The following is a 25,688-nucleotide window of genomic DNA, read 5'->3' on the forward strand; positions in this document are numbered from 1 at the left end:
TGTCTGTGTGATAGGCTCTTCTTTGTTCAGCCCTCTTATATCTCTCTTTGCTCGTTTGCCATGATGACTTTAGTTGATTAAGAAGGAGCATGAAAAGGGCCTGGATGTATAGTCTGTTTACGTTCTGTTCAGTTCAGTTCAGTTGAGTCACTCAGTTGTGTCTGACTCTTTGTGACCCCATGGACTGCAGAAAGCCAGGCTTCCCTGTCTTTCACTATCTCCCAGAGTTTCCTCAAATTCATGTTCATTGAGTCAGTGTTGCCATCCAACCATCTCATCCTGGGTCGTCCCCTTCTCCTCTTGCCTTCAGGCTTTCCCAGCATCCGGGTCTTTTCCAGTGAGTCAGCTCTTTGCATCAGATCGTGAAAGTATTGGGGCTTCAGCATCAGTCCTTCCAATGAATATTCAGGGTTGATTTCTTTTAGGATTAACTGGTTTGATCTCCTTGCTTCCATAGGATAAGATCAAGCAAGAAAGGAAATGATTCAGGCAGTAGGAGGCAGATCCCCTTGTTGGTCTCAGCCAAGGAGTCTCCGCGAGTCTCAGTCCCCATGCTTTTCCCTCCGGTGGAGGAATGCCGGGTGGAGCATGCTGTTGCCATGGTGCTCAGCGGGAGACGGGGCTTGGCTCACGGAGGCAGAGTCCTGCTGGTCTGCATCCTGCATGCCTCAGTGTTCTGCAGCTGAGGGAGAGGTTCATAAACACTCATCTTGACCCATTTCCTCATGAATTAGTAACGTTTGTTCATTATTCTTAAATATTTTCCATTGTGGTTTAATTTACGATATTAATTAATAATTGAAAGTTTTCATTTTTGCCTGTGTTTGTGGGTGGGGCTTGTTTGTTGCAAAGGACATCTGGTGAGGGGACTGGATGAGGTCTAAGAATCCAGCCTGCACCACGCCGGGCAGACTGTGTCCTCCGGGGCTGCCATGGCCCCGAGCAGCCCCTCTCTCTCTAGCCCACTGTGAGGACCAGGCGGGTTAGCACAGCCCTGGGGCTCCCTGGGCAGGTGTCTGTGTCCTGCACAGTGGGCTTCGTCACTGACCCAGGTCCTCAGGGGTCCACAGTCTCTGGCTTCACCACTGCTCTGGATGAGGGAGATGACAATGGCACATTCCCCGTGCCTGTGAGCAAGAGAGCTCTTCAAAAGCAGAGGTGCAAGAGGGCCAGCGATCCTCCTGGCCCCTTATAACAGAGAGGGTAGCCAGGCAGACACAGTGCCAGGCATCAGATTGATTTTTATCTTGTTGCTGTGTAAATAGATTTTAGTAATTAATTGAAGAGGTTTCAGGGTCAGAATGGAAAATAGATTTCTGTTAATGTTAAGGTGTTACTTAAGTGTAACCTCGTTGACTCCACTCAATTTTTTTCCTCTAACATCCTGTTTTTGTCATGTTTCCGATAAAGGTGACATTTTAACTTATTTTATTTTTATTTTATTTTATCAGATTAGTAGTTCAAGTTTATTTTATCAGATTAGTAGTTCGAGGACTTTAGTATTTGTATGTTTTTCCTTTCTCAAAGTATTTTTAGGGACCGTAACCTAATTTCATCTGGAAAAACAAAGAAACACCAGAGTTGGTTGGATTAGATTCTTTGTGCACGGTTAGTTCCTCCTGCTTCTTCTTGTATTAAGATAGCCACATGCTGTGGGGTTTTTAAAAATTTATCAAATCTATGTTGCCAGGGGAAAACTGAGTGAACACTTACTTTGTAAGTGCAAGAAGATATAAACGTCTTCTAGGAAATGGAAAGCTAAATCCTTCAGTGTATACAACCGGATCGTTCAGGATTGAACTATCCCAGGGGAATTTTGGGACTCTTCCAACCATAGCTCATGGATATCCATCCCATGGACATTTGTAAATATTTTGAAGATATCCTTTTATAAGCCTATAAAACAAACATCCAAAAAAAAGTTTGTTGCAGATTAGTCATTAAAATGGGTTTTGCCACAACAGTTAATTTTACTACTTCAACTAATGGGTATTGGCTTAAACAGTTTTGCAAAGAAGGAAAAGAATCTTGTAAAGAAGCACAACCCTAAACTGTACGCTTTGGGCAGCTTCCAAATAGATGCCCCAAAGGACTCAGTCCCCAAACTGTCCCACCCATCCCAGGGCCCGGGAAGCCTTTGCAGGATTCTCAGGGGCCAGGCCCCAGCAGCGGAAAGCCCCTTATAGGTTCTAAAATCTTCTGCTGAAAAGTGGTTTTTCAAGGCAGATCAAGATTGGTGCCGTACAAGCAGTCCGGAGAAGATCTGGTATTGAGAAGAGAGTTTCATTCCAGGCTTTGTCTCATGGTGTGATTGGCTGAAATCCCACTGAAAAACTCCCCTTTCCCCCCAACCCCCATGCTCAAGGTAGACCTTGAGCTTGTCAACAGTTAACCTGGGCTGTGGACTCCGAATGTGTAAGGTGAAGGAGATCATAGGAAAAGCACATTTCAAAGGATCATATACTTTCAGTTTGTACTGTGAGACTTGACTTTGTGGAGAACAAGGGACGAACATAAGACTTCATTTTATCTCACAGCAATTGCCAAGCACTTTATTAGAAAGAGGAGGGAAGGAAGGAAGGAAGTTAGTTGTCAGTCTCAGACTTACTCTTTACAATAAGATCTCCTTCTCCTTCTCTGTTACTAAACATAAACTCTCAAGATTTCAGGGAGGTTGCTCTGCCTGGAATCCATGTGAGCTGCTTGATGCCTGGCTTCTGGGCCTGGGAAGACCAGGAGTTTTCATAGAATTTCTTTTTCTCCTCAGCGTTAGAAGCAGGGGAAATGCTCATCACTACGTTTTTGCCTTAAGACAATTTGACTTAGTATAGAAAATAATCAAAGGATATTCCAAAAAGCATTTTATATTTTAACAAGATCTAGGCAAAATCAAAGCAAATAAAAAAAGCACATCAGTAAATATGCATAATATGCAATAAATGTGCATTGCATCATAAGTATGAAGCAATCTGATTTAATTCAGGAAGTATTTGGTAACAGGCCATAGAGGACCAGAAAGAAAGCTTCCTGCATGTTTTCTGTGTAACAGAACTTGACATCATTTTACACTTCTGTCAGTTTCAGATGACAATTGTTAAGCTCCCTGTGAACCTATAAGCCAGTCAACTATCATGTTAAGTAAAGAATGATCTCAAATCTAAAAGGAACTCAAGTGTAATTATATAAGATGCCCACATTGGTACAAAGCTGGGGACTTGCTCTTTGTGGAAATATTTGGACAACTTTCCCTTCATTGTTCCTGCGATGTTTCCTTCAAGGCTGTGACGTCAGCACCGTGAGGAGGACCCTGTGCCCGAGCAGTTGTTTTGCTCCTGGATCATTACCTATGTCTTTTCTTCTTCTTTTTTTTTTTTTGCTAAGTAGCATGAAATCCAGGCTTGGAGGTTCCCATGCCCAGGCACTTGTCTGGGATTGTAATTCAGGATTAGTTCAATCCCAGTCCAGCTGAAGTCCAGCTCTGACCTGCCAGAATCTAAGTATTTACTTTGAGTCTGTCCTTCTGATGAGTTCTATTGTCTATGAAAATGATTTGTGAAGAGATTTGTTTCTAAAATTAAAGATGATGAACATAAAACCAAGGCTCTTCCTTTATTAAAAAATGGTTTTCAATCAAGCTTTCTTTACTTCCTTAATTATATAAATGGTATTCTTTTAATTACCAACACACATAGGTATTAATTCTGGTAGCCCACTTTTCTCCAGAAGGGGAAATTCCTAGGTAAAGGATCTAAATTAAGGTAACTGTCTACACATCTGCACACGTTTTTCACTCGCACCTGGTGAGCAGATGGCCCTAGAGAAGATTTTTCAGTGATGATCTCAGGAGCCCTATAGACTTAGTAAATCTCCCGACTATGACAACAAATGGTTCCATGAGTGTAAATATCTGGGAGGCATTTAGGCAAACACATGAGAAAAGTGTCAACCCCCCTCGTACTGTCTGATGCTTACATATAGACATACACCCTTGCCATATACGAAGCACTACACTTCCCAGTTCTGAACTGTTTATATTCTGATACACAAGATCAGAGGTACAAAAGCACAACCTCCATGACTGGTCATTCCTTATAATTGTTCAAACTCTTCTGCTCTCTTTGAAATTGATTCTAAAGTTTAAAAATTTAAAAAAAGAAGGAATATAATAATTTGAAAGTTTATCAGGCAGTGAAAGGTAGTATATTTTGACACACCAATCCTGTAACTAATCAGTTTTCTAATAAACAATCAGCAGCTCACTAGCATGTCATCAGCACTTCAGGAGCTCTGGAGAGGGGATAAGCTGCCCATGGACGTTAATGAATACACCAAAAATCATTAGCTGATCAATACTTCTGAGTTATTTTCATTGAGCTGATAGGTCTGATACATTAAAGCTGACATTATACATTTGTCAAGATCACAGTGCAGTTTTTAACAGCGGAACAGGCTGCTAAGAATATTCCCCGAAAGACAATCAAAGAAACACAACTTCCTCATCCTGACACATCCAGCTGGCACAGGAGCCCTGAAAAATCCAAGTGTGATGGTCAAGCTCAAGTCTCCCAACGTTAAAAAAATAGGTGGGACTCCCTAATATGGATAGAGGTGCTTTATTTTTATAGGTGATTGCCTTCCTAGCAAAGCACTTGGTGTACTGTACTCAAAAGGAAAATGAGAGACTCTCCCACCCGATCATGGGGCTCACAGCACGTGTGATGGCAGTGTGGACTTTCTGCTGAGGCTTCCCCTCAGCCCCACCAGTGCAGGAACCTGAGACTCAGAACTGCCTCATTTAAAAGAAGACACGTGTCTGCAGCTCTCTTCAGTACCTTTTCCTTCAAAGGTTTGAGGAGAGGACATTAGGGGGACTAAGGTGGCTGCTGTGCCCTTGTGGGTGCTTGACCAGTGCTCCAGGTAGCCCAGACAAGCAGCCCGAGTGACAGGGAGCCACTGTCTGTGCAGAGCTTGCTGCTGCAGTGTGTGTGTGCACGCATGTGTATACACACACAGTCATTGGTAACCAGCCAGGAACAACCGTCACCATAGAAAAACCAGAGGACACCATTGGATTTGTGTGTGTGTGTGTGTGTATGTGTATGTGTGTTTTGAAGATCATGTAGCCATCAAGCTAGTTGGTATGTGTTGCATGGAAGATGGGTTAGGCCCAAGGTCTCTAGGTTAGCTATTTTATTTTTTAAGTTAAGGAGATGAGATATTCTTGAAACGTGAGGCCAGTTTTGTCCTTATTGGACACAGCAACTCCCACATGTACATTCTTTCTGCTGTGTCTGGTAGAGAGGTAAACTTGAAACACACAAACATTGATTGATTTTGAGTTTTTCCGAGTCCCCTATCCCTCTGCAAACATTTTTTAGCTCTAACTTTGGTTGAGGTGCAATACTCTAGCTTTTGCATGAAAGCGGCCACTCATACCCACCTCCCACACTCACCACAGACTAATGCATTGCTTCCTCCGGTTTCCAGATTCAGGGCTGATGGCTCTCTGGCCACTGTGCTGAGGGGAGTAGAATTCCCGATTTCAAATTAGCAGCAGGTGAAATTCTATTTGTCATCCATTTCTCTTTGGGGTTACGGAGCAGAAAACTGCAGACAAGCTGCTGCTTTGATGGCTCACTCCTAAAAATCTCTTTTTGTTCTTTATCTATTTGAACTGACAGTGATCAGAGCTGCAGCAGGACAGGGCCCTCTGGAGAAATCACCTTCCCCCTGCCTATTGACAGATCCCTCTGTTCTGCATCAGCCGGGCTTTGTCCCATCACAGGCATCCGGGCCTTGGAAGGAGCCACCAATTAAACCTCTTGAGCCGGTAAAATCTGAAGCCACTTTGGAGTGTCTGTTCTGATTAGGCAGGATGAGAGGAAGCCCATCACCCTGCGGGCCCCGCTCCCTGGTCTCAATTTTCTCTCTTGCCTCCTCCAGGTGTGAGAGGTGTGAGAGGAGCTTCACGCAGGCCACCCAGCTGAGCCGACACCAGCGGATGCCCAATGAGTGCAAGCCAATAACCGAGAGCCCAGAATCAATCGAAGTGGATTAACTGATTGACTGGTTGGAATTAAACTGCAAGGAAAGTCATGATTAAATGTCACGGACACTTAAGCAAAACCAAAGATTTCCTCGAAGCAACTTTCAATCAGTCCCAGAAAACCAAAAGCAGTAATAAAATAAGTAAGATGTTAAGAGATATTGATCCTGGCGTGGAAGTCAGACCAGGAGAGAGATTATTTATTTATGACTAGGGATGAGACTCATTTCAGTGGACAACCAACCTGGGATGGCTTACATTTCCAGGCCCACCATGTATTTGCTTTGTTTCTAAAAAGCTTTTTTTAAAAAACTGTTATTTAATACCAAAGGGAGGAATCGGATGGGCTCTTCTGCCCACAGTTGTGACTGAGAATGCACAGGGACTTGTTTCTCATTGCACCTTTTTTAGTAGCATGATACAAGGGGACGCGTTGTACAACCCTTCTTCCTGCTGTTGCAGTTTGGCCTGGCCTCTGCCTCGGGCTGCCCAGCGGGGACTATGGATGCAGTTGCTGGAGCCTTTGCTGAGTCCGGGCCGTCTTCAGCCCCACAGGCACTCCATGTCTGTGTTTTCCACACTTACTTCTCATGCACTTTTCTCATGGCTCCTTCTATCCAGCAGCTGGTCTTGATGCAGAAGAGCCTGAAGGTGGAAGAAGATGGTTTAAAATTTAAAATTCAAGTGGAAAAGAAAAATGGGGACTTAACCGTGTCCTGTCAGGATTTCAGAAACATTTAAAATGTATGGAGCTTCATAATACAGTATATTGTTCCAAAGCAGCTAGTTGAGAACATTTTGTTTTCATGTTTTCAGTAACATTTTAGCGTAAAAAAAAAAAAAAAAACACGAAAATAAAGTACTTCAGTGAGAGGCTGAATATACGATTTTAAGCTTCCAGTAATTTTTTTGTTGTGTCTATGAAAGCATTAGAATATGTGGCAAAAGTCATGCCAAGCCCCACCGTCAAGACCGTTATAGGCATCTTCATCTTTCTTCCTCGTACCTCCAAGGGGAAGCCTTAGATGCCCTCCTGAGTGTGGGGGAGTGTTTCTGCAAAAATAGGTGAAAATAGCCCAGACAAGGAAACCTTGAGAGGAGGAGCCATGCAGAGGGTTGTGGTTAAAACAGACTGCCCTGGAACAGCTAATTTTATCAAGAGGAGTTACCTTCTCATCCCCTCTGGCCCTTGATAATATTCTTCTTTCAGCATTGATCCAATGAGAGAGAAAGGAGTATGTGCAGAGTTTCACTGACCTTTGATTGAGTGCTAGGAGAGTGTCACTTCCGCTAGCCTTTGGGCAGTTCAGCAACGGTGCTCAATCAGATTGGGTCCCATCCCACGCAGTGATCCACCATCAGGAAGAACTGACAGCTCTTGCTTATAGGCCTTTAGCTCCCAGCGACATTGGAGAGACTGAGTCTACCTTGATGGCCAGTGTAAATCTGAACAGGTTAGAGCACACACCAGCAGCGGTCTTTGTAGGTTTCTTGGTCATGTGATATCAGGACACACCCTTTTAAGGAATTCCTTGTCTTTTTAGCCTTCCCATTGTCTTCCTGTAACAAAAATACAAGACCCATAACTGAACTGGTCACTGAAAGGCAAGGATATCTGTGGTTTGGTTTAATCTGTCGTCATGTATTTTGTTCTAAGAAATCTTCCTTCCCTTTTCATTTCACTTTCCCCATCCCTTAGCACCCATTCTGCCACATTTAAAATGGAGTGAAACAGGGCCTCACTGATTGTGTTTGTAACTTATTTATATATGTCTCAAAATAATCTTTCCTGGAGGAGTTTGGCTAATTCTGACCTCCACTGTCCAATCTGAAGTCATTCACATTTCCCCCCATTTCTTCTTGGCTCCTTGTCATAAAAGTAACAAGTAATCTGTGCAACTGTGTTGCTGTTTCTGATGGAAAATACTTTCTCTGTTGGATTGGAATGTGTTGAACTTTTATAGTTTCTTGTCCTAAGTGATGGAAACATTTGACAAAAACATGTGCCCTTGGGAGGGGTGGAAAGAATTATGTAGTGGTGCTAACTGGAAATCTGCAAGGCAATAACACACTGGCTACACTGATGAGCAGGCTGTTCGATTTACTCAAGTTGAAACATTTGGTTATACTTTTTCAACATGATAAGGAACTCACCTGTTTGTTTCTAATATTGTTTTCCATGAGAAAAACCAGTTCTGCGTTTTGTCTCACTTCATAAGTTTTACACAGTGCACCCCACCCAGTGCCCGTGAAATCCCATGCAAGTGTGGGAAGCCTTCTCTCTGCCCTGTAGTCATGTCGTCAGAGTCCCCATGACCGTGGTCTCTGCCAGTCTCTAGTGGCTTTGCCAACTGATCCCAAACTCCCACTTAATATTGTGATGACCTCAATACTGAAAGATTCTTCTAACTTTCTGCTCATGTAAGCATCTTTTCCTCCTTTATAAGTAAGGGACATTTTGGCCATGTCTTTTCCACCAAATTTAGCCTGAAAATATTTGCCACTTAATAAATAGAAAACTAGGGACATTCAGAATTTTCACACTGCTGAGCCATTACTGGCTTCTAGCAGACTGGCCTTGGCTATTGGTTTACTGGTAAGACAGGCCTACACCTGCGGATTGACTTGGAGCCCTGAAGCATATACTAGCATCGCTTGGGTCCTAAATGCTTTTAATCCAAGTATGTACTGGGCAGGAGGGTGGTGGAGGGAGTTTCTCCTTAAAACGTACCAACAATTGCTTTAGCCTTTTCTGTTTAAAATTAACAGATATTCTCTAGGGACACTGCAAATGGGTAGTAGATGCTGCAGTTACCAAGAGTCTCTAGTTTTCCTTATTGCAACTTCCTAATCATTGTATAGAGAGAAGACAAACTCAGAGTCATTGTGGAGAGGGGAGGATATCTAAGATGAGAAAGGGAGACTCTCTAAGCTGAATCTGTGTTTGGCTCTTGAAGCAACCCTTCTTGCCCCTTTCTATCACTGGAGATGGAATTATTTTTTTCCAGAATAAGACATGCCATTTCAGCATATGACTGTTTGTCTGGCTAAGAGCCTAAGCTAACAAGTAATCCTAGGTGGGTATGCAGATAGCACATTTCTAGAAAAGTCTCAATAACTTTAGATAAAGCCAAATATTTTCTCCAGGAAATGTGCATGATTTTTTTTTAAGATAAGATTTGCATTTTGGTTGTCTTTATCTTTAAAAATGACTTTTTAAAAAGAGGAGTTATGCTTTTATAGAGTTCTTAGTATAATTAAGACTATAAAACTAAATCTTGTATAATTTATATAATTTGATTCAATTAGTAAATATTTATTGAATGTCCATTCAAATATAACCTTATGGGGGGAACTGTGTAATAGAGGTACACATGTATCCTCACACGGCTTACGATTTATTGGATTGTACTTTGGGAAAACTTCATTCTAGGCAAGACAGACAAAGATTTACTAACATTTACCAACTCATCAATTTTTTTTCATCAGTTGGTTGATTTATTGTTTCATCTATTCGTCGAGTATTTATTGAACTCTAGTTTTGTATAAAGACCCCATTTTAGGTGTTTGCTGTAAGGAGTTTTATTTGAATGACTTGATGAGAAAATAATATCTTCCTCCTAAGTGGCTGGCTAATAGCAATAGATCTTTTATTGCTTTAGACCATTGTCTCCGAAGTTACAGAGATTGCTACAACTGGGAGAATCAGAGAGATGTAAATTCAGCTGGTGACCAGAAGGTAGCAAGTTTCAAAACAGATTAAGATATACAACTTGGTTGTCTTTGTCTGATCAGCCCAGCTGTTGTTTCTTAGCGACAATCTCAAGATACCAGGATTAGGGTCTGGCTCTTAGATTTTTATGAGCCTCTTCCAGTGATAAGGCAACAAATGGGGACAGGGCTGGAGCTGCTCAGAACAGGAGTTCTGCAGACCCTGTGTGGGTCTGAGTGGCTTCATTAGTGTCAAGCCTTGGCAATATGGTCCCTGTCCCCTGTGTATGGCTGTGGTGCTCTCAGAGGTGGGGACTCCTGATTTGCACTCACAGGCTTCAGAGAGCCCTGTCAGGGTGAATATTCACTGCTGGTTAAAGATAGCAGTTGTTTTGATAACTTTGTTTTTGAACCTCACTATCAAGCTCTTCTTAAAGCACTAAAACTGGAGTATCTTCCTCTTTAGTGGCACCACCTTCAAGGCCCCAGGTATCTGGTACATTATTGCAAAACCGTTTGCTGATAATTGGCTCTGAGTTGTGCATATAAGAAACTAATATTTCATTGCTTTTTGTAGTAAAAGTATCATCTTTACTGTTATTTGTTTTGTGCTGATTCTGAAAATCAAATGTGGTGCCTCTTGAGCTGTTTAAATTGGGAAATGTGGCACATCTCATGAAGCAGGGTGTTTCCAGAACAGCATGGGGTCATGGGTTCTCCAAGCAGGCGCAGGAGCCTTTGTTGAGGAGCAGATGAATCGTTCTCATATTAGGGCTACATATGCCTCTAGAAACGAGGCCAAAAACAACAAACTAAATAAACACAGTTTTGAAAAAGCGAGTTTCAGTTTTCCTTCCTTGATGTGAACTTAATTTTATTTCCCATAGCCTTTGCCAATTCTTGACACCAAATGCCGAAAGTTACTGAGAGAGGTGCTTCTTTAAGTGATAACAGTAGGTTCCAGATATGTCACTCATTTACCAAATTCCTTTCAAGATGAAGAGGTTTGGAGACATTGTATGAAGTGACTAGTTGGATGTTTAGGTCCTTATCCACCCTGGGACTGAGGCTTTCCCCATTGCTAGTGCTTATCTGAACTACCAGAAAATAACAACAGGATCCCAGGAAAAACCACATGTTTCAAGACCTCCTCAAGATTATATTCTACAAATCCAACAATGAGCTGTCCCAGACAACTGACCAAAGAGAGCCAAACTGAAAAGGATATTGCTTTATCTGGGGAAGCTGTGCCACAAATGTTTAGCCTGTAATCCATGATCATGTTTAACATTTAAAATATTTATTTGGTTTGTTCTTTTAAGTAATAGATGTCAGATGTTTCATCAAATCAATATGAAAAATTATTTAGGAAAACAAAAATATGTCAGAAAACAGGAAGTCATTGGATTGTCTGCCCTATGCATTGAGATGCTAATCTGCTGAGTAAATTTTAATGGAAAAATAAAATACGAGCTGCTTATTCCCTCAGATGATGAGGATAATAATGATAGCAATTTATTTTATGCAGTCACTGTTAGGCACCATTCTAGCTGCCTAACATGGATTATCTAATTTAATCCTTGTAACAAAGATAAAATTATTATCCTTTTCTCTTATATTCTTAATCTTATCTTTGCATTTCTACAATTTTCCCACTCTAAAACCATCTGAGAGTACTTTTTAAAAGGGAAAATATCTTTATTCCAACTGCTTTAACCAATAAGAGCTTTTTAAAATAAACACAAGTATAATTTGTCAAATGTGTTTGTGGAAAAAATGCTAAAATATTCTCAAAATATGTATTATTGCAGTTGCTGATTTTGTCATCTCTCAACCTGTGCCTCTGGACAGCAGAATTTCAAATATCCCACTGCTAGCAGGTATTGTTTTGTTTTTCTAAATTTGCAACTAAAATTCCACATTAAAAGAAAAAAATCCTCTCAAGCATATGATATACATTAGGACAAATGGCAACAGTCAGGAAGGCAGGTTATGTTGGACACTGGCCAAGAAAAAGTAGGCTTGAATGCTATTGACAAGTGAAAACACATCCTGAATGGGGCTAAGTGAAATCTAGTTTTCTTTCTTTGTTCTGACTGAATGCCAAGTGAGTTACTTTGCAGGCATCAATTGAGTAATTATGCAGTTGTGTCCATTAAGAATATGAGCTTCTGTGGTTAGGCTGTTGGTTTAAAGCACTGAGGTAGAAACACTGGACTCATAGGTTTGGTTTGTCAAAGACACAGATAATGTAGTTCTATGCATGAGGTACTCAAGGAACCAGTTCAGGTTCTTAGAAACAATCTAGATGAGACTATTTATGAGAGGTATTCAAGAAGGAAGTTTATAAAACTTCATGAACTGAATTACAAGCCAGTTCTTTACTGTGGTCCTGAGAGTACAGTCTATGTTATTTTTCCACAGATTCTAACAGGCACAGTGATTGTCAAAACAATGAATGTGTTTTCCCCATCAAACATGGTGGACTCCAGTTGGTGTTTCCTGCCTCACCCAACATCCTTGTTGCTGCTTTTCTCCCCCAAAGCTTGGCACATGACTCCTGACTAAAAATTATTATCTTAATACAGACCTCAACAACTCGGGTATATTTTTCTACAGCAGAACTTGCTCATGTTTTCAAGAAGTCCTATCCCACAGCAGGTGATCACCACATGTTGGGGAGAGCAGCCATTTTAGACCAGTTCTCCACCAATTCATCATCTCTGTTGATCCCCATTCAAATTTTACCTTAATGCTAAAAATCAACCCTGTAGACTCACTTTCTCCGAACAGTTTAGTGCAAATACTCAAGCTTCTCCCATCTTGGAGAGAATGAAATAGCAAAAAATAGCCAAGATTTCTCTCCTTGGAAGTTATAGGTACTCTGTGAAAGAGACTTCCTCAGGTATGAATGCAAATACCAGGTTGGTGACTGAGATACTGAGGAAAACTTTGGCTCAGATCAGCAAAATCAATTTGAAAACCTGATGTTCCCTTAAATTTTTAAAAATTTTTTTGTTATCTCAAGGGGAGGACATCCAGCTTTATAATATGTTAATGAAAGTGTGGTGTGATTACTCACCTAGAGCCAGACATCTTGGAACGTGAAGTCAAGTGGGCATTAGGAAGCATCACTACAAACAAGGCTAGTGAAGGTGATGGAATTCCAGTTGAGCAATTTCAAATCCTGAAAGATGATGCTGTGAAAGTGCTGCACTCAATATACCAACAAATTTGGAAAACTCAGCAGTGGCCACAGGACTGGAAAAGGTCAGTTTTCATTCCAATCCCAAAGAAAGGCAGTGCCAAAGGACGTTCAAGCTATCACACAATTGCTTTCATCTCACACACTAGCAAAGTAATGCTCAAAATTCTCAATGCTCAATTTTGAGTAATGCTCAAAATTCAAGCCAGGTTGCAACAGTACATGAACTGTGAACTTCCAGATGGTCAAGCTGGATTTAGAAAAGGTAGACGAACCAGAGATCAAATTGCCAACATCCGTTGGATCATAGGAAAAGCAAGAGAATTCCAGAAAAACATCTACTTCTGCTTTATTGACTATGCCAAAGCCTTTGACCATGTGGATCACAACAAACTGTGGAAAACTCTTAAAGAGATGGGAATACCAGACCACCTGATCTGCCTCCTGAGAGACCTGCATGCAGGTCAAGAAGCAACAGTTAGAACTGGACATGGAACAACAGACTGGTTCCAAATTGGGAAAGGAGTATGTCAAGGCTGTATATTGTCACCCTGCTTATTTAATCTATATGCAGAGTACATCATACAAAATGCTGGGCTGGATGAAGCACAAGCTGGAATCAAGATTGCCAGGAGAAATATCAATAACCTTAGATATGCAGATGACACCACCCTCTGGCAGAAAGTGAAGAAGAACTAAAGAGCCTCTTGATGAAAGTGAAAGAGGAGAGTGAAAAAGTTGACTTAAAACTCAACATTCAGAAAATTAAGGTCATGGCATTGGGTTCCATCACTTCATGGCAAATAGATGGGGAAACAGTGGAAACAGTGAGAGACTTTATTTTCTCAGGCTCCAAAATCACTGTAGATGGTGACTGCAGCCATGAAATTAAGACACTTGCTGCTTGGAAGAAAAATTGTGACCAGCCTAGACAGCATATTAAAAAGCAGAGACATTACTTTGCCAACAAAGGTCTGTCTAGTCAAGGCTATGGTTTTTCCAGTAGTCATGTATGGATGTGAGAGTTGGACTATAAAGAAAGATGAGCGCCAAAGAATTGATACTTTTGAACTGTGGTGTTGGAGAAGACTTGAGAGTCCCTTTAACTGCAAGGAGATCCAACCGGTCCATCCTAAAGGAAGTCAGTCCTGAATATTCATTGGAAGGACTGATGCTGAAGCTGAAACTCCAATACTTTGGACCTGATGCAAAGAACTGACTCATTTGAAAAGACCCTGATGCTGGGAAAGATTGAAGGTGGGAGACAGGGACAACAGAGGAAGGGATGGTTGGATGACGTCACCGACTCAATGGACTTGAGTTTGAGTCCATTGAGCTTCGGGAGTTGGTGATGGACAGGGAGGCCTGGTATGCTGCAGTCCATGGGGTCGCAAAGAGTTAGACAAGACTGAGCAACTGAACTGAACTGAATAAATGTGTGATATTTAGTTGCTATCAAGGCATTGTATAGATTTCCCTCATATGCTAATTAAAATTTACTGTAAATGTTCTCACTGAAATAAAAATATGTCTCTCTTCAGCTTCCCCACAAAGAAAATGGCTAGAGTTAGGGCTCAATTTCAGTCTTGATTTTTGAGGTTTGAAAAGTTTTAACAGGTCAGTCAAGAGAATGATGAGAGGCTTACTGTGAATGGTGAAAATCCCTTGCTCTCAAGACTGATGATGTGACAAGAACAATTATCCTGCCGTTAGAATGGTAAAGAATTTGCTTGTTTTTTTAAAAAAAAATTATTAAACTCACATCTTAAAAAAACTACAAAGAACCAATGAACTCATGCATGCAACTGTAGTCTTATGATAGAATCTACCAGGATTCGATTGTGTTTAAATGAAAAACACATTTAGAGATAATTGGCCAAGAAACATAAATACATTTGATTAATAAAACATTCCTATGATGAATTGATCTGCCCTTGGATTCTTTCTAGTCCCACATTGGTCGTTTTTCCAAGTGCGAATTGTTTAATTCTAGCATGCAACTTAGGGACTAGGCAGTCAACAAACTCTTTGGGAGGAAACATTAGCTGGAAAATGGAGTGAGAAAGCTTGCAGAGCTAGCTAGCAGAAAGGTTGTTAAAATTCATGCCTGTGACTTATCCGGTATACTTGAGATTGCTCTTTTTCTTACTCCTCTGCTCTCATGCTCATTTGCTAATCCAAGTTGGGTCCGCTCTCAAGGAAACTCATGTACAGAGGTCCAGCCACAATTCTGTGCCTGGATGGATTTGATATTTGATTTCTGTCCTCCATAAAACTTCAAGAAGGTTACTTGCTCTGAAAGGAACCTGGATCTGTGGCTCTTCTCAATATCCAGAGCCATGGGGCTCTCGATCAGAAAGCTCAAGTCAGCTGTTTCATTTATCTGTGATTCTGTTAGATAATAAAATTCCACTTGTATCTGAGGAAAAAGAATATATGAGCTTCAAGGATTAGCAAGTACCTTGAGGCTGCAGTGGATGGAAAGAGGCAGAGATTGTAGAAGGTGAGGTTGGAGAGATAAAGTGAGGTGGACCATTTAGAGCCTGGGAGGCTACTGTGAGAACTTGGCTGCTTCCTCTGACTGAGGTGGGGGAAGAAACTGGCTTTGAGCAAACTGCTCAAAAAACTGACTTGAGCTGACTGAAAAGAATAATTGTGGATGATTTGTTGTGTATAGACTCAAGGGGAATGTGGGCTGAAGATGGGAGATGATTAGGAGGGTATCTCAGTACAGATGGAGATGGTGATGGTGTCTTCCACTTGGATGGGAGTGATCAGCATGGCAGGAAGTGGTTAACTTCTGGTCATAATTTGAAGATTGTCAGGATTTGCTAATGGGTTGGATGTGGGTTTATATAACAATATAAAGAGAGGTGTCAAGAATGACTCCAAGGTGTTTTGGTCTAAGCAACTGAAAGATGCACTGTTTCTGTTTGGGAGTTTATTGTTGTTTTGTTGCCAAGTCATGTGACTTACTACTGAGCCACCAGGGAAGATCATTTGGGAGCCTACTCTCTGTTTTTTGGTTGCACTTTCTTGTGGGCTTCCCACATGGCTTAGTAGTAAAAATAAAATAAAATCTGCCTGCCAGTGCAGGAGATGTAGTTTCGATCCCTGGGTCGGGAAAATCCCCTGGAGAAGGAAACAGCAACCCACTCCAGTATTCTTGTCTGGGAAATCCCATCGATAGAGGAGCCTAGCGGGCTAAAGTCCATGGGGTCACCGAGTCGGACACCACTTAGCAACTGAACAACAGCTTTATTTCATAAGCACCAGCATGATTCCAATATAATAAATGTGGACACAATCTTGCCAACATGCTGCTGTCTGACAAGGTTGCTGGCTCTTCTGAGTGGCCAAGCTCAGCAGTGAGCCCCATCCTGGAAACAAGGAATTTCCAGGTTGCTTCTTCTGTTGCACCAAATGGAGATGCTATGGTCCAGGAACAACTTGCAAACATTTCTTGAGTAAAAGATTACATCAGAAGTGAGGTTCTACTTTCAAAGGAATAGTACTCAGCAGCCCTGGGACACCAGAGTCTCATCCTTTAAGGAAGGGTACTCTGGAAATACACATGAGACTGTTTTCCTGTGTTGTTTGTTTCTCTGGCAATGCTTTCAGCTCTGTGCTTGGTGGTGGGAGGGCAGGGCCAGCCAGAGAGTTGGTTGTGGTTTTCAGCCTCTGGTTGGGACAGTTCTAAGCAGGTGTAGTGAAACTCATGCCCTAAGACAACTCGTGTTTGTCATTCATTCATCCATTCATTCATGTATCTACCTTAAAAATATTTTAAAAAATCTATATGCTAAGATTCCATTTTGCTTAGTACAAATATCAGCAGGACATGGTGGGTAATAAAATTTGGAAGAGAAAGAAAAATACGTCAAGTAAAATATATAGCTTGTTGGGAGGCTGTATAAGAAACGGGACAGATTTGAGAGAATAGTTTTCCCTTCAGGAGGAGTTCAGGCAAGTCCACAAAGTTGCTTTCTGAGATGGGAGTCAAAATAAACAGAGACAAATGTTTGTATTCCCTATTTAACAATTACCACCAAGAGCTGCCCTTCTGAGCTCTTTTGGAAAATTTGCCACCTATATTGAAGGCAGCCCAATGTGTGCTTCCTTAGGACATTTGTGCTACATTTCAATCAAAGGGTTGTTGTTTTGTTTCATTGAAATTTTATCATGTCTGTCATCCCCTATGTTGATATGTTTGTACATGGAAATTAAAGAACTTGCCAAAGGTCAGCAATGAACTGATGGTTCATAGCATTGAGTCAGTCTATGGATATTTTTTTCTTTTATTGACATGTTGCCTTTAGTTAATTAATTAATTTTAAAACAAAGATGAATATTTTTAACAATAAAAGGTACAATTCACAAAGAAGATAGACTTTATAAATCATCAGACACCTAACAACAAAGAAACAAAGATTCATAAAGCAAAAACCAGAAGAAATATAAGGGAAGAGAAAAAATATATAATCATAGTGAGACATAGTAACATTTCTCTGAGAATATTTTATCAAGTGCAGGAAAAATAAGAATAGGAGCATCTTGAAGGATATTCTTACCTTTTGAGGGTGATGGACTTCTTTGAGAATGTGACTGCTCCACAGAAAGTTTCACAAATACACTGAACTTTACCTTGAACTTCAGGGAGTGGTCCTGGATCTCAGCTTAAGACCCCTGACTCTTAAGATCTTGCATTTTGAATGGTGCCCTTCATTTGTCAGAGCTTGAAAAGTTTGAGTGGAAATGAAAATAATAGTAGATAGAGCAGTTAATCAAGAGATGTGTATTTCTTCATGTTCTCCATGAAGATTCTGAGTAATGTTGAAGAGCAAGCAGAGCGGATTGGCTCCCTCTTCTAGCAAGAGCAACAAGAGGCCTGGGTGCCTGCCTCTGAGACCAAGAGCACCTCTCCCTGTTTACGCTGCAGCATTAGGACCACAGAGACCCAGAAAGCCAGGCCAAGTCAACAGATCGGTCATTTTCCTATCCATCAAAAGGGGAACTCACAGCCAGGGAGAGATTTTCCCTACCTGTTATCCCAGATTATTCCTCTTTCCCATCCCCTACGCTGAAAGCAAATCTGAGTGTACAGAAATTATGCACGACATGCCTAAAACTGTGAGAGAATACTAATTAGTTGGAATCCCAGTCACAACCACAATCAGTTCAGAATAGGTAAAATCGAACTTTTAGTCCCAAACTCACCATATGATAAAAGAGTGAGTTCACAGAGCCTTTCTGTCAGTTTTTCCTGCTTTCAGGTAAGTACTCCACACACGCATGCACACACACATTTTATAAGAGATTACAATCCATTTTATCTTTACCACCCTTAACAAGACTCTCACACTTCCGTTTGTATTGAATTTTGCCATCCCCTTTCCTCTTTGTAGCAAGCTGAACAGTACCCACTCCCACCCAAACCCACAAAAAAGATATGTCTTCCTAGAACCTGTGAATGTGACCTTATTTTGTGAAAGGGCTATTGCATGTATAATTAAGGATCTTGAGATGATCCTGCGTTATCCAGGTGGGTCCTAAAGCCAGTGCTGTGTCTTTATAAGAGACAGAAGAGAAGACACACAGAGGAGAAGGCTGTATGAAGACAGATGCAGACATTGGAGTGCTGAGGCCACAAGCCAAGGAGCCTGGAGCCACCAGGAACTAAAAGAGGCAGGGAAAGATTTCCCCCTAGAGCCACTGGAGGGATCGTGGGCCCGCTGACACTTTGACTTCAGACCCCTAGAGGCTCCAGATCTGTGCCAGAATACATTTCTGTTATTTTAAGCCTCCATGTGTGTAGTAATTTGTTATAGCAGCTATAGGAAACTAATACACCATTGTGGTTCATAACCCAACATCGTGCAGATAGTGAGTGGCAATCAAATTCACTTTTGGGAAATTCTCTCCATCAAGGTAATTTCATTTGCTCTTTTACCCATTGATCTATAAGGCTTACCATGTCACTTTTACCATGCAAAATGACAACCTCCTCTAACGATAAGTGTTCTTGACTCTTAACTCCAAGTGTCTGGATAGATACAGAGTCCATTCTGCTGATTTTCAGGGTTGGCAGGCTCTTTTTTATGCACTTGCTGACCATTTCTTTTTCCAGACTTTTATCATCTGCAGAACATGTCATGGCAAAGAGCCTGTATGTAGTCGACCAATTTTGGGAATATTTAAAGCACTGTTATAAGTTTTTAAATAATAAAACACTTAAAAATATATCTTTTTTTTTTTTTTTCATGTGAACAGTAGGAATGATAGCATCTGTAATCTTTCCCCAAGTTATCTTCCTGAAAGGCAGTCTGGTCATCTAATTCCATGAGAGGTAGCGTGAGCCATAGGTCTGTCTCCACAGCTTGGCAGTTTCTTTTCTTTCTCTTTGTTTCTTTTAATTTAGAAACACTTAATTTCTAATTATGTTACTGGCAATAGCAGCAGGTATTTGCTGGTTCATTCACAGTCGTCGACATTCAGGTTAGCCACAAGCCCAGGAATTAAGGAGAATTTTATTACTGAAAATTGCTTTCAGATGTGTGTCAGAGATTACCCTGAAGAATATATACTGTTTCAAAGCTGGAAATTTGAAATTTCGACCTGAGAGTTGAAGGCAAATGGTTTCCTAATCCACTCTGGTTGCATATGGCTGTGGAAAGTATTTCTTCCAGTTCTGTTGTAGTATTTGTTTATGGTTTTAAAAAGTCTCCAGAATCACTGATTTTTTCCCCAAAAAATAATAGAAATAATGAAGTATGAGAAAGCCCTTAGCAGTTGGATATTTGCATTCCAGTTTGGTCTTTAAGAAAATCTAGTTTTAACTTAAAATCACGATATCTTAGGCCTGATTGTAGAATTGGTATGTTCTCAAACTGTAGAGTACATAATGAGCAGTTCAGAGATATAAAGCTCCCTGATTTTGGGTAAAATTTAAAAACACATCTGTTGGAAAATAAATTTTGAGAGGAGAACTTTTTTAGTGTATTTATTTTTAATTGAAGGATAATTGCTTTTCAATATTGTGTTGGTTTCTGCCATGCATCAACATAAATCAGCCATAGGTATACATATGTGCCCTCCCTCCGGAACCTCCCTCCCACCCCCCCATCCCACCCTTCTAGGTTGTCACAGAGCTCCCCAGGTCATACAGAAAATCCCCACTGGGCTCTGTTTTACATGTGGTCGTGTGTACGTTTCCATGCCACTCTCTCCATTCATCCCTTTCACCCCTTCCCCACCTCCCCCTCCCCGGGTCCGTAAGTCTGTTCTCTATGTCTGTGTCTCCATTGCTGACCTGCGAATAGGAAAGGAGAACATTTTGAATCATTGAAATGGTCTTTCCATTTGCTTCTGTGGATTTGTTCCCTTTGCCAAGTTGAGCTTGTAGTTTTGGTCACTCAAACCATACTATTCCCCATACCTCGGATGGGGGTGGCTTTTAGCTTGTTGGTCCGTAGCGTGTGTAAAAGTGACTGTGGCCAACTCTGAGCATGGCCCTTGAGAGGTTTTATGTGTTTCTGCTCATGCTCTTGTATTTCTTTGTTACCATGAGAACGTGCCTGGGGTCATCTGCTGGAAGATGCCAGGCTCTAGGAACTGAGCCTCATTGCCCCAGTAGCCCCTGCTGATGGCCAACAAACCCTTAGATTTGTGTGATCCCCACCAAATTCAACAGCACTGCCAAGGGAGTTCCCCAGTGATTCTGAATTCATGAGCAATACATATACCAGTGCATGCCACAAAGAACTGGTGATTCCTAGTTACACGGGAAAATTGTAGCAATAGATAATCAATACAATAACCATCACAGCTCAGTGTAAAGAATCCAAGTGCCTGTGTTCCCCACTGCTTTTTCATACAGTACATCAAAGAGACTTTAAGTTGCTGTGAGTCAATTATATTTACAATTTTCATTATGTTCGCCAACATTTAATTAAGATTTGGAGGCAGACTTCTGGCCACCCGCTATTCTTTGTGAATAAAACTGGCTGTGAATTGGCACTTATTTAATAATTGACAGTTATTTTATGCTTTCATTCTTAGTACACACATACTAAGTGCCCCATTGATACTCACCCTTTCCATTTATATCATAGCTTACAAAATAATTCTCAAGGTAACCCCCAAAGTCTCTCTTTCTGTAGTATTAGCTTTCAGTGTTGATTAGAAGAAAAGCCATCAGACGTTTCTCCCTCATATACACACATGCTGGATGTGTACATTGTAGATCAGCAGTCTTGTCTGACTGCAGGGTGGGGTATCTGTGAGCACATGTTTCATTTACTTCTTTGACAAACATTTATATAGCAGGTACTCTGTGCCAGGCACTGTCCCAAGTGCTTTACGTTATTGATTTACTTCATCCTCTTAGTAGCTCTGAGGTGGTACTATTACTGACCCTGTTTTATATACCAGGTCACTCAGGCTCGGGGAGGGTAAGGAACTTTTCCAAGGTCACAGGCAGGAAGTGGCAGAGTGGGGATGTGGACTGAAACAGTCTGACCCTGAAGTCTGTTTTTAATCGCTACACATGATGGCAGTTGCTCCTCTTTATTTCACTGTTATAACATGGCACCCACAGTGCCATCTGAAAAGGAAGCTTCTCCAATGGCTTGTTCTGCTTTCTTGCCAAACATGATATCAATCAGTAAGTAGCAAGCCGGCTTTTCAAGCTTATGGGCAATAGTATGGCTTATGTTTCAGTAGAGAATGGGCCTCTGTACTTTTGGTCTCTCAAATGCCTTGGCAGCGTCATTTGTAAATTTCTTGCTGAAAAGTATTATTTTGAGCTTGTTCTAGAGAAACTGTTGATTTATCAGGAAGCTTGTTGTGTTTAAAAACAAGGGGAAGGCCGAAGTTGCTTTGTGACCCTAGAGGACAAAGTTTTTAACAGACAACATGCTAGAGACCAGGGGTAAATGGAGAAAGGATCTTATAAATCTGTTTTTCAGATATCAAATACTAGGATTCACTCATTCCAATCTATGAGATTGCATTTACATTCTGGTGACCCTTTACATTTATCACATTATCCTGAGATGTATGTTTTTAGTGCTATTTTTCTTACTTCTTTTGCATTTCAGTGTATCACTTTGGAATTCGTGTGTGTGTGTGTGTATGTGAATGGGGAATAAAATGATGTATAAATGAGAGGCAGCAAAGGGTCAAAGTTTAAGAACTCAAGCTAGATTTCCTGGGGTCATGTTTCAGATCAAACAGTTAAAAATTATGTGACCATGAGCTGGATAGATAATGTCTCTGTAACTCAGTTCTCTCCTCAATAGAATGGGGTTAGTAATAAGAATACTGACCATGTGGGATCAATCTGAAGATTGAATGTGTTCACTTGAAACAGTATCTGGTATATAATAAGTGGTTTGTAAGCATCTAGCAAATAAAAATGAATGGATAACAAGACTGAAAACTACAAATTTAACTATTATGAATAATAGCATGCAAATATAATGAAGAACTGTTGCCTGTTAATTGAAAGTTAGCTATGACAGACTGACTCCATGTAATCTTAATAGTGCATGTATAACTTTTAAGAATATAATGGTTACTGAGGACAGAATGGGATTTTTATAAAAACCCTACTCAGCCATATATTGCAAATTTGTGACACGTGTGTAAACAAACTTGCCTCCTCACCATTCCCACTGAAACCACTGAAACTCCCAAGGGACACATTCAGGCTACTATTGCTACATAACTTGTTACCCTAAAATTTAGTGACTTAAAACAACCTTTTTATTTTGCTCACAATTTTGTGGTTAAGGAGTTCAGGAAGGGCTCAGCTGGGCAATTCTTATTTGGAATCTCTCAAGCAGTTTCAACCAGCAGTTGAATGGGGCTGGATCGTCTGAAAAGTTCTACTGGGTTGCAATCCAAGATGGCTGTCTGGCGTGGCTGTCAGACGGGAGCTCAGCTGGGGCGGTCGACAAGAATGCCTGGGCAGGGCCTCCCCATCTTAGGGGAGTTTGACATGTTACATGGCGGCTGGCTTCCCCTAGAGTGACATCCCAAGAGGACCAGCCTTGGAAGTCACAGAGCATCACTTTTGTCATGTTCAATTGGGTGAAGCTGTTACAAACCTGCCCAGATTCAAGAGAGGAGACATCGACCCCAAACTTCTCTACACAAGGAATCTTAAAACCACTGCAGACCACTGAACAGAATTCCAGTAGCTGTTGAAGACCTGTAGAACCATTAATCTGCAATGTGCATAGCTAGATTATTCAATACCAGTTTACTTTTTTCTTAAAACTCTAACGTTAAAAAAAAAAAAAAAAAAAGCTCTAATGTGTAAATCTTTGAGCCGTTTGTAGAGATTTATTCTGGGACTTTCATAACAGTAACAGCCCAAGGACAGGACAAAGAAAACTTGGAAATCAGCTAAAACTTTGAAAGAGTGAAGAGAATCCCATGAAATTCCTTGAAAGCCATTCATAGCAATGCTTTTCTCTCTCAGAGCTTAGAGATCTCACTATCCTGCAACCAAGGAGCTTTTCAATAACTCTCTTTATGGGCCAAGTCACATTAACTCAGCAGTGTCTAAGAGTCACTTTTCTTAAGGCTTGGGAAGTGAATCACTATTCCCTGATCTTGCTGCTTCTCCAAGCAAATTTTGTACATGACTCGGGAAAAAAAATCCCTTTTTCACACTACACTCCATTTGTTCCCCTTCACACATTGCCCAGCCCTCCATGGGGGCACCTCCCAGGTGAAGAGATTCCCTGGCTCTGAGTCTTAAAGCATCCCTAGACCAGGCCATCCTCTTTAGGAGCAGGAAGGGACCTGATTCACTGAGTCCCAGATATGAGGGCAACATCCACATAAAACAGACTCGAAAGTAACTGCTCTAAGAGAAATTACTCTTAGATGAATCCAAATGGAAATAAGCCAAATCCACAGCTGGGTGAATTCTGTTTTCAGGATTAGAAATAGTTTGCTTTCTAAAAGTTGATATTGTCTATGGGACAAATATATTTAGTATCTCCCATTGCTACTCACTGGGGGAAACTTTGATCCATTTACTTTAGGCCAAATAACAAAAGGCCACTAGTCCCTCAGATGAGGCAAATATACTACATTCACTGTGGAGGTTCCTTGAGTCTCACAAAGTGAGGTTTGAGGAGTCACTAATAGGTTTGGCTCATTTTTTTTAAGACCATTTCCCACAGTTAAGAGCTTTCTGCCAGCACCCTGGTCTTCCTGCCCTTTTCTAGCTCATTTTCCATTTAAATTGGAGTTCCTGGACTGAGCTATTTTCACATGCTCCCTGAGCCCTAGCCTGATGGGTTACTCTTCTGTGAAAGTGGAAGTTGCTCAATTGTGTCCGACTCTTTGCAACCCCATGGACTATACAGTCTGTGGAATTCTCCAGGCCAGCATACTGGAGTGGGTATCCTTTCCATTCTCCAGGGGATCTTCCCAACCCAGGGATTGAACCCATGTCTCCCACATTACAGGTGGATTCTTTACCGACTGAGCCACCAGGGAAACCCAAGAATACTGGAGTGGGTAACCTATCACTTCTGCAGTTGATCTTCCCGACCCAGGAATCAAACTGGGGTCTCCTGCATTATAGGCGGATTCTTTACCAGCTGAGCTACCAGGGCTGTGCCTGTGTGCGCCAGGCAACTAAGGGGCAAGACCTGGGTCCTGGCCTCCTGCCCTCCCCCCGCTCAAGGAGTTTGGGTCCATCCCAGCTCATTTTTCAGGTACCCAGCCTTCTACAGCTTTCCTCACAGCATGTCCTTCCAGCCCTTCTCCTTTGGGTCAAGTTTTGAAAGTGCCCAAATCCACAGGTCACAGCTTTGGATATGAATTTTGAGTCTTACTGGTTTTATGATCTTCTGGCCAATCATGGAGCCTCTTTCATTAAAAACAAAGGAGATAAGAAGAGGCTAAGGCTTTCTTGCACATCAGCAAGCTCTTCAAAGCAACATTTCAAGAAGTGCTAATGACTCAGACCAGATGGAGTCCATTTCCCTGAAAAAGACAAGAGTGTCTAAAGAAGCAAGAAATGAAGATTGGGAAGATCGGAGTTTTTAGGTTTTTCTAAATTCCACCCTCTTTTCAGATACCATCGGGCTTCATCCTGCCTTCTCTCCTCACCTGTCTACTCAAATTGACACCACCCTTCATCCTTTCAAAGAAAACTTAAGCCATATGGAAAACACCCTCAGACTTCAAACCTGGGGTGGGATTCTCAGACTCCTTTTATTACCAAAATGCTTTTAGTTCAAAGTAAATCTTTTATTTTATTTTTAAATTATAAAAAATGCATAACATAGTATTTACCATTTTAACCATTTTTACCTGTCCAGTTCAGAGACATTAAGTACATTTACATTGTTATATATCCATCATTACCATCCATCTCCAGAACTTCTTCCATCTTCCCAAACTGACACCCTGTACCCATTAGACCTCCCCAAATGCCTCCTGTGGGACCCTGGAAAAGATTGTTCTACTTTCTATCTCTATGAATCTGATTACTCTCGGTACCCACATGAATGGGATCATCCAGCATTTGTCATTTTGTGACTGGCTTGTTTCACTTGGTTTAGTGTCAGGTTTCATTCATGTTGTATTGTGACAGAATTCCCTTCCTTTTTAAGACTAATGTTCATTGTATGTACATACTATATTTTCTTTATACACTCCTTCATCAAGGGACATTTTGGTTGCCTCTACCTTTTGGCT

The 25,688-nt window shown here is 41.1% G+C and overlaps 1 protein-coding gene across 2 annotated transcripts in view; it reads left to right on the forward strand.

Moving 5' to 3' along the window:
• PRDM6 (PR/SET domain 6) overlaps nucleotides 1–6,930 on the forward strand; it is a 105,240-nt gene extending 98,310 nt beyond the window's left edge. Inside the window, exons 8-9 of one of the 2 annotated variants that reach the window (XM_043465908.1) lie at nucleotides 5,682–5,830; nucleotides 5,944–6,085. In XM_043465908.1, coding sequence (XP_043321843.1) covers nucleotides 5,682–5,817 — 136 coding nt within the window. In that variant the 3' untranslated portion in view covers nucleotides 5,818–5,830; nucleotides 5,944–6,085. Of the gene's footprint in view, nucleotides 1–5,681; nucleotides 5,831–5,943 lie in introns of both variants that reach the window. The other variant, XM_043465909.1, reaches the window with a different exon arrangement.
• Nucleotides 6,931–25,688: the final 18,758 nt, after the last annotated feature.

This window comes from Cervus canadensis, chromosome 4 (assembly GCF_019320065.1).
Source record: "Cervus canadensis isolate Bull #8, Minnesota chromosome 4, ASM1932006v1, whole genome shotgun sequence".
In the NCBI taxonomy this organism is placed as follows: domain Eukaryota; kingdom Metazoa; phylum Chordata; class Mammalia; order Artiodactyla; family Cervidae; genus Cervus; species Cervus canadensis.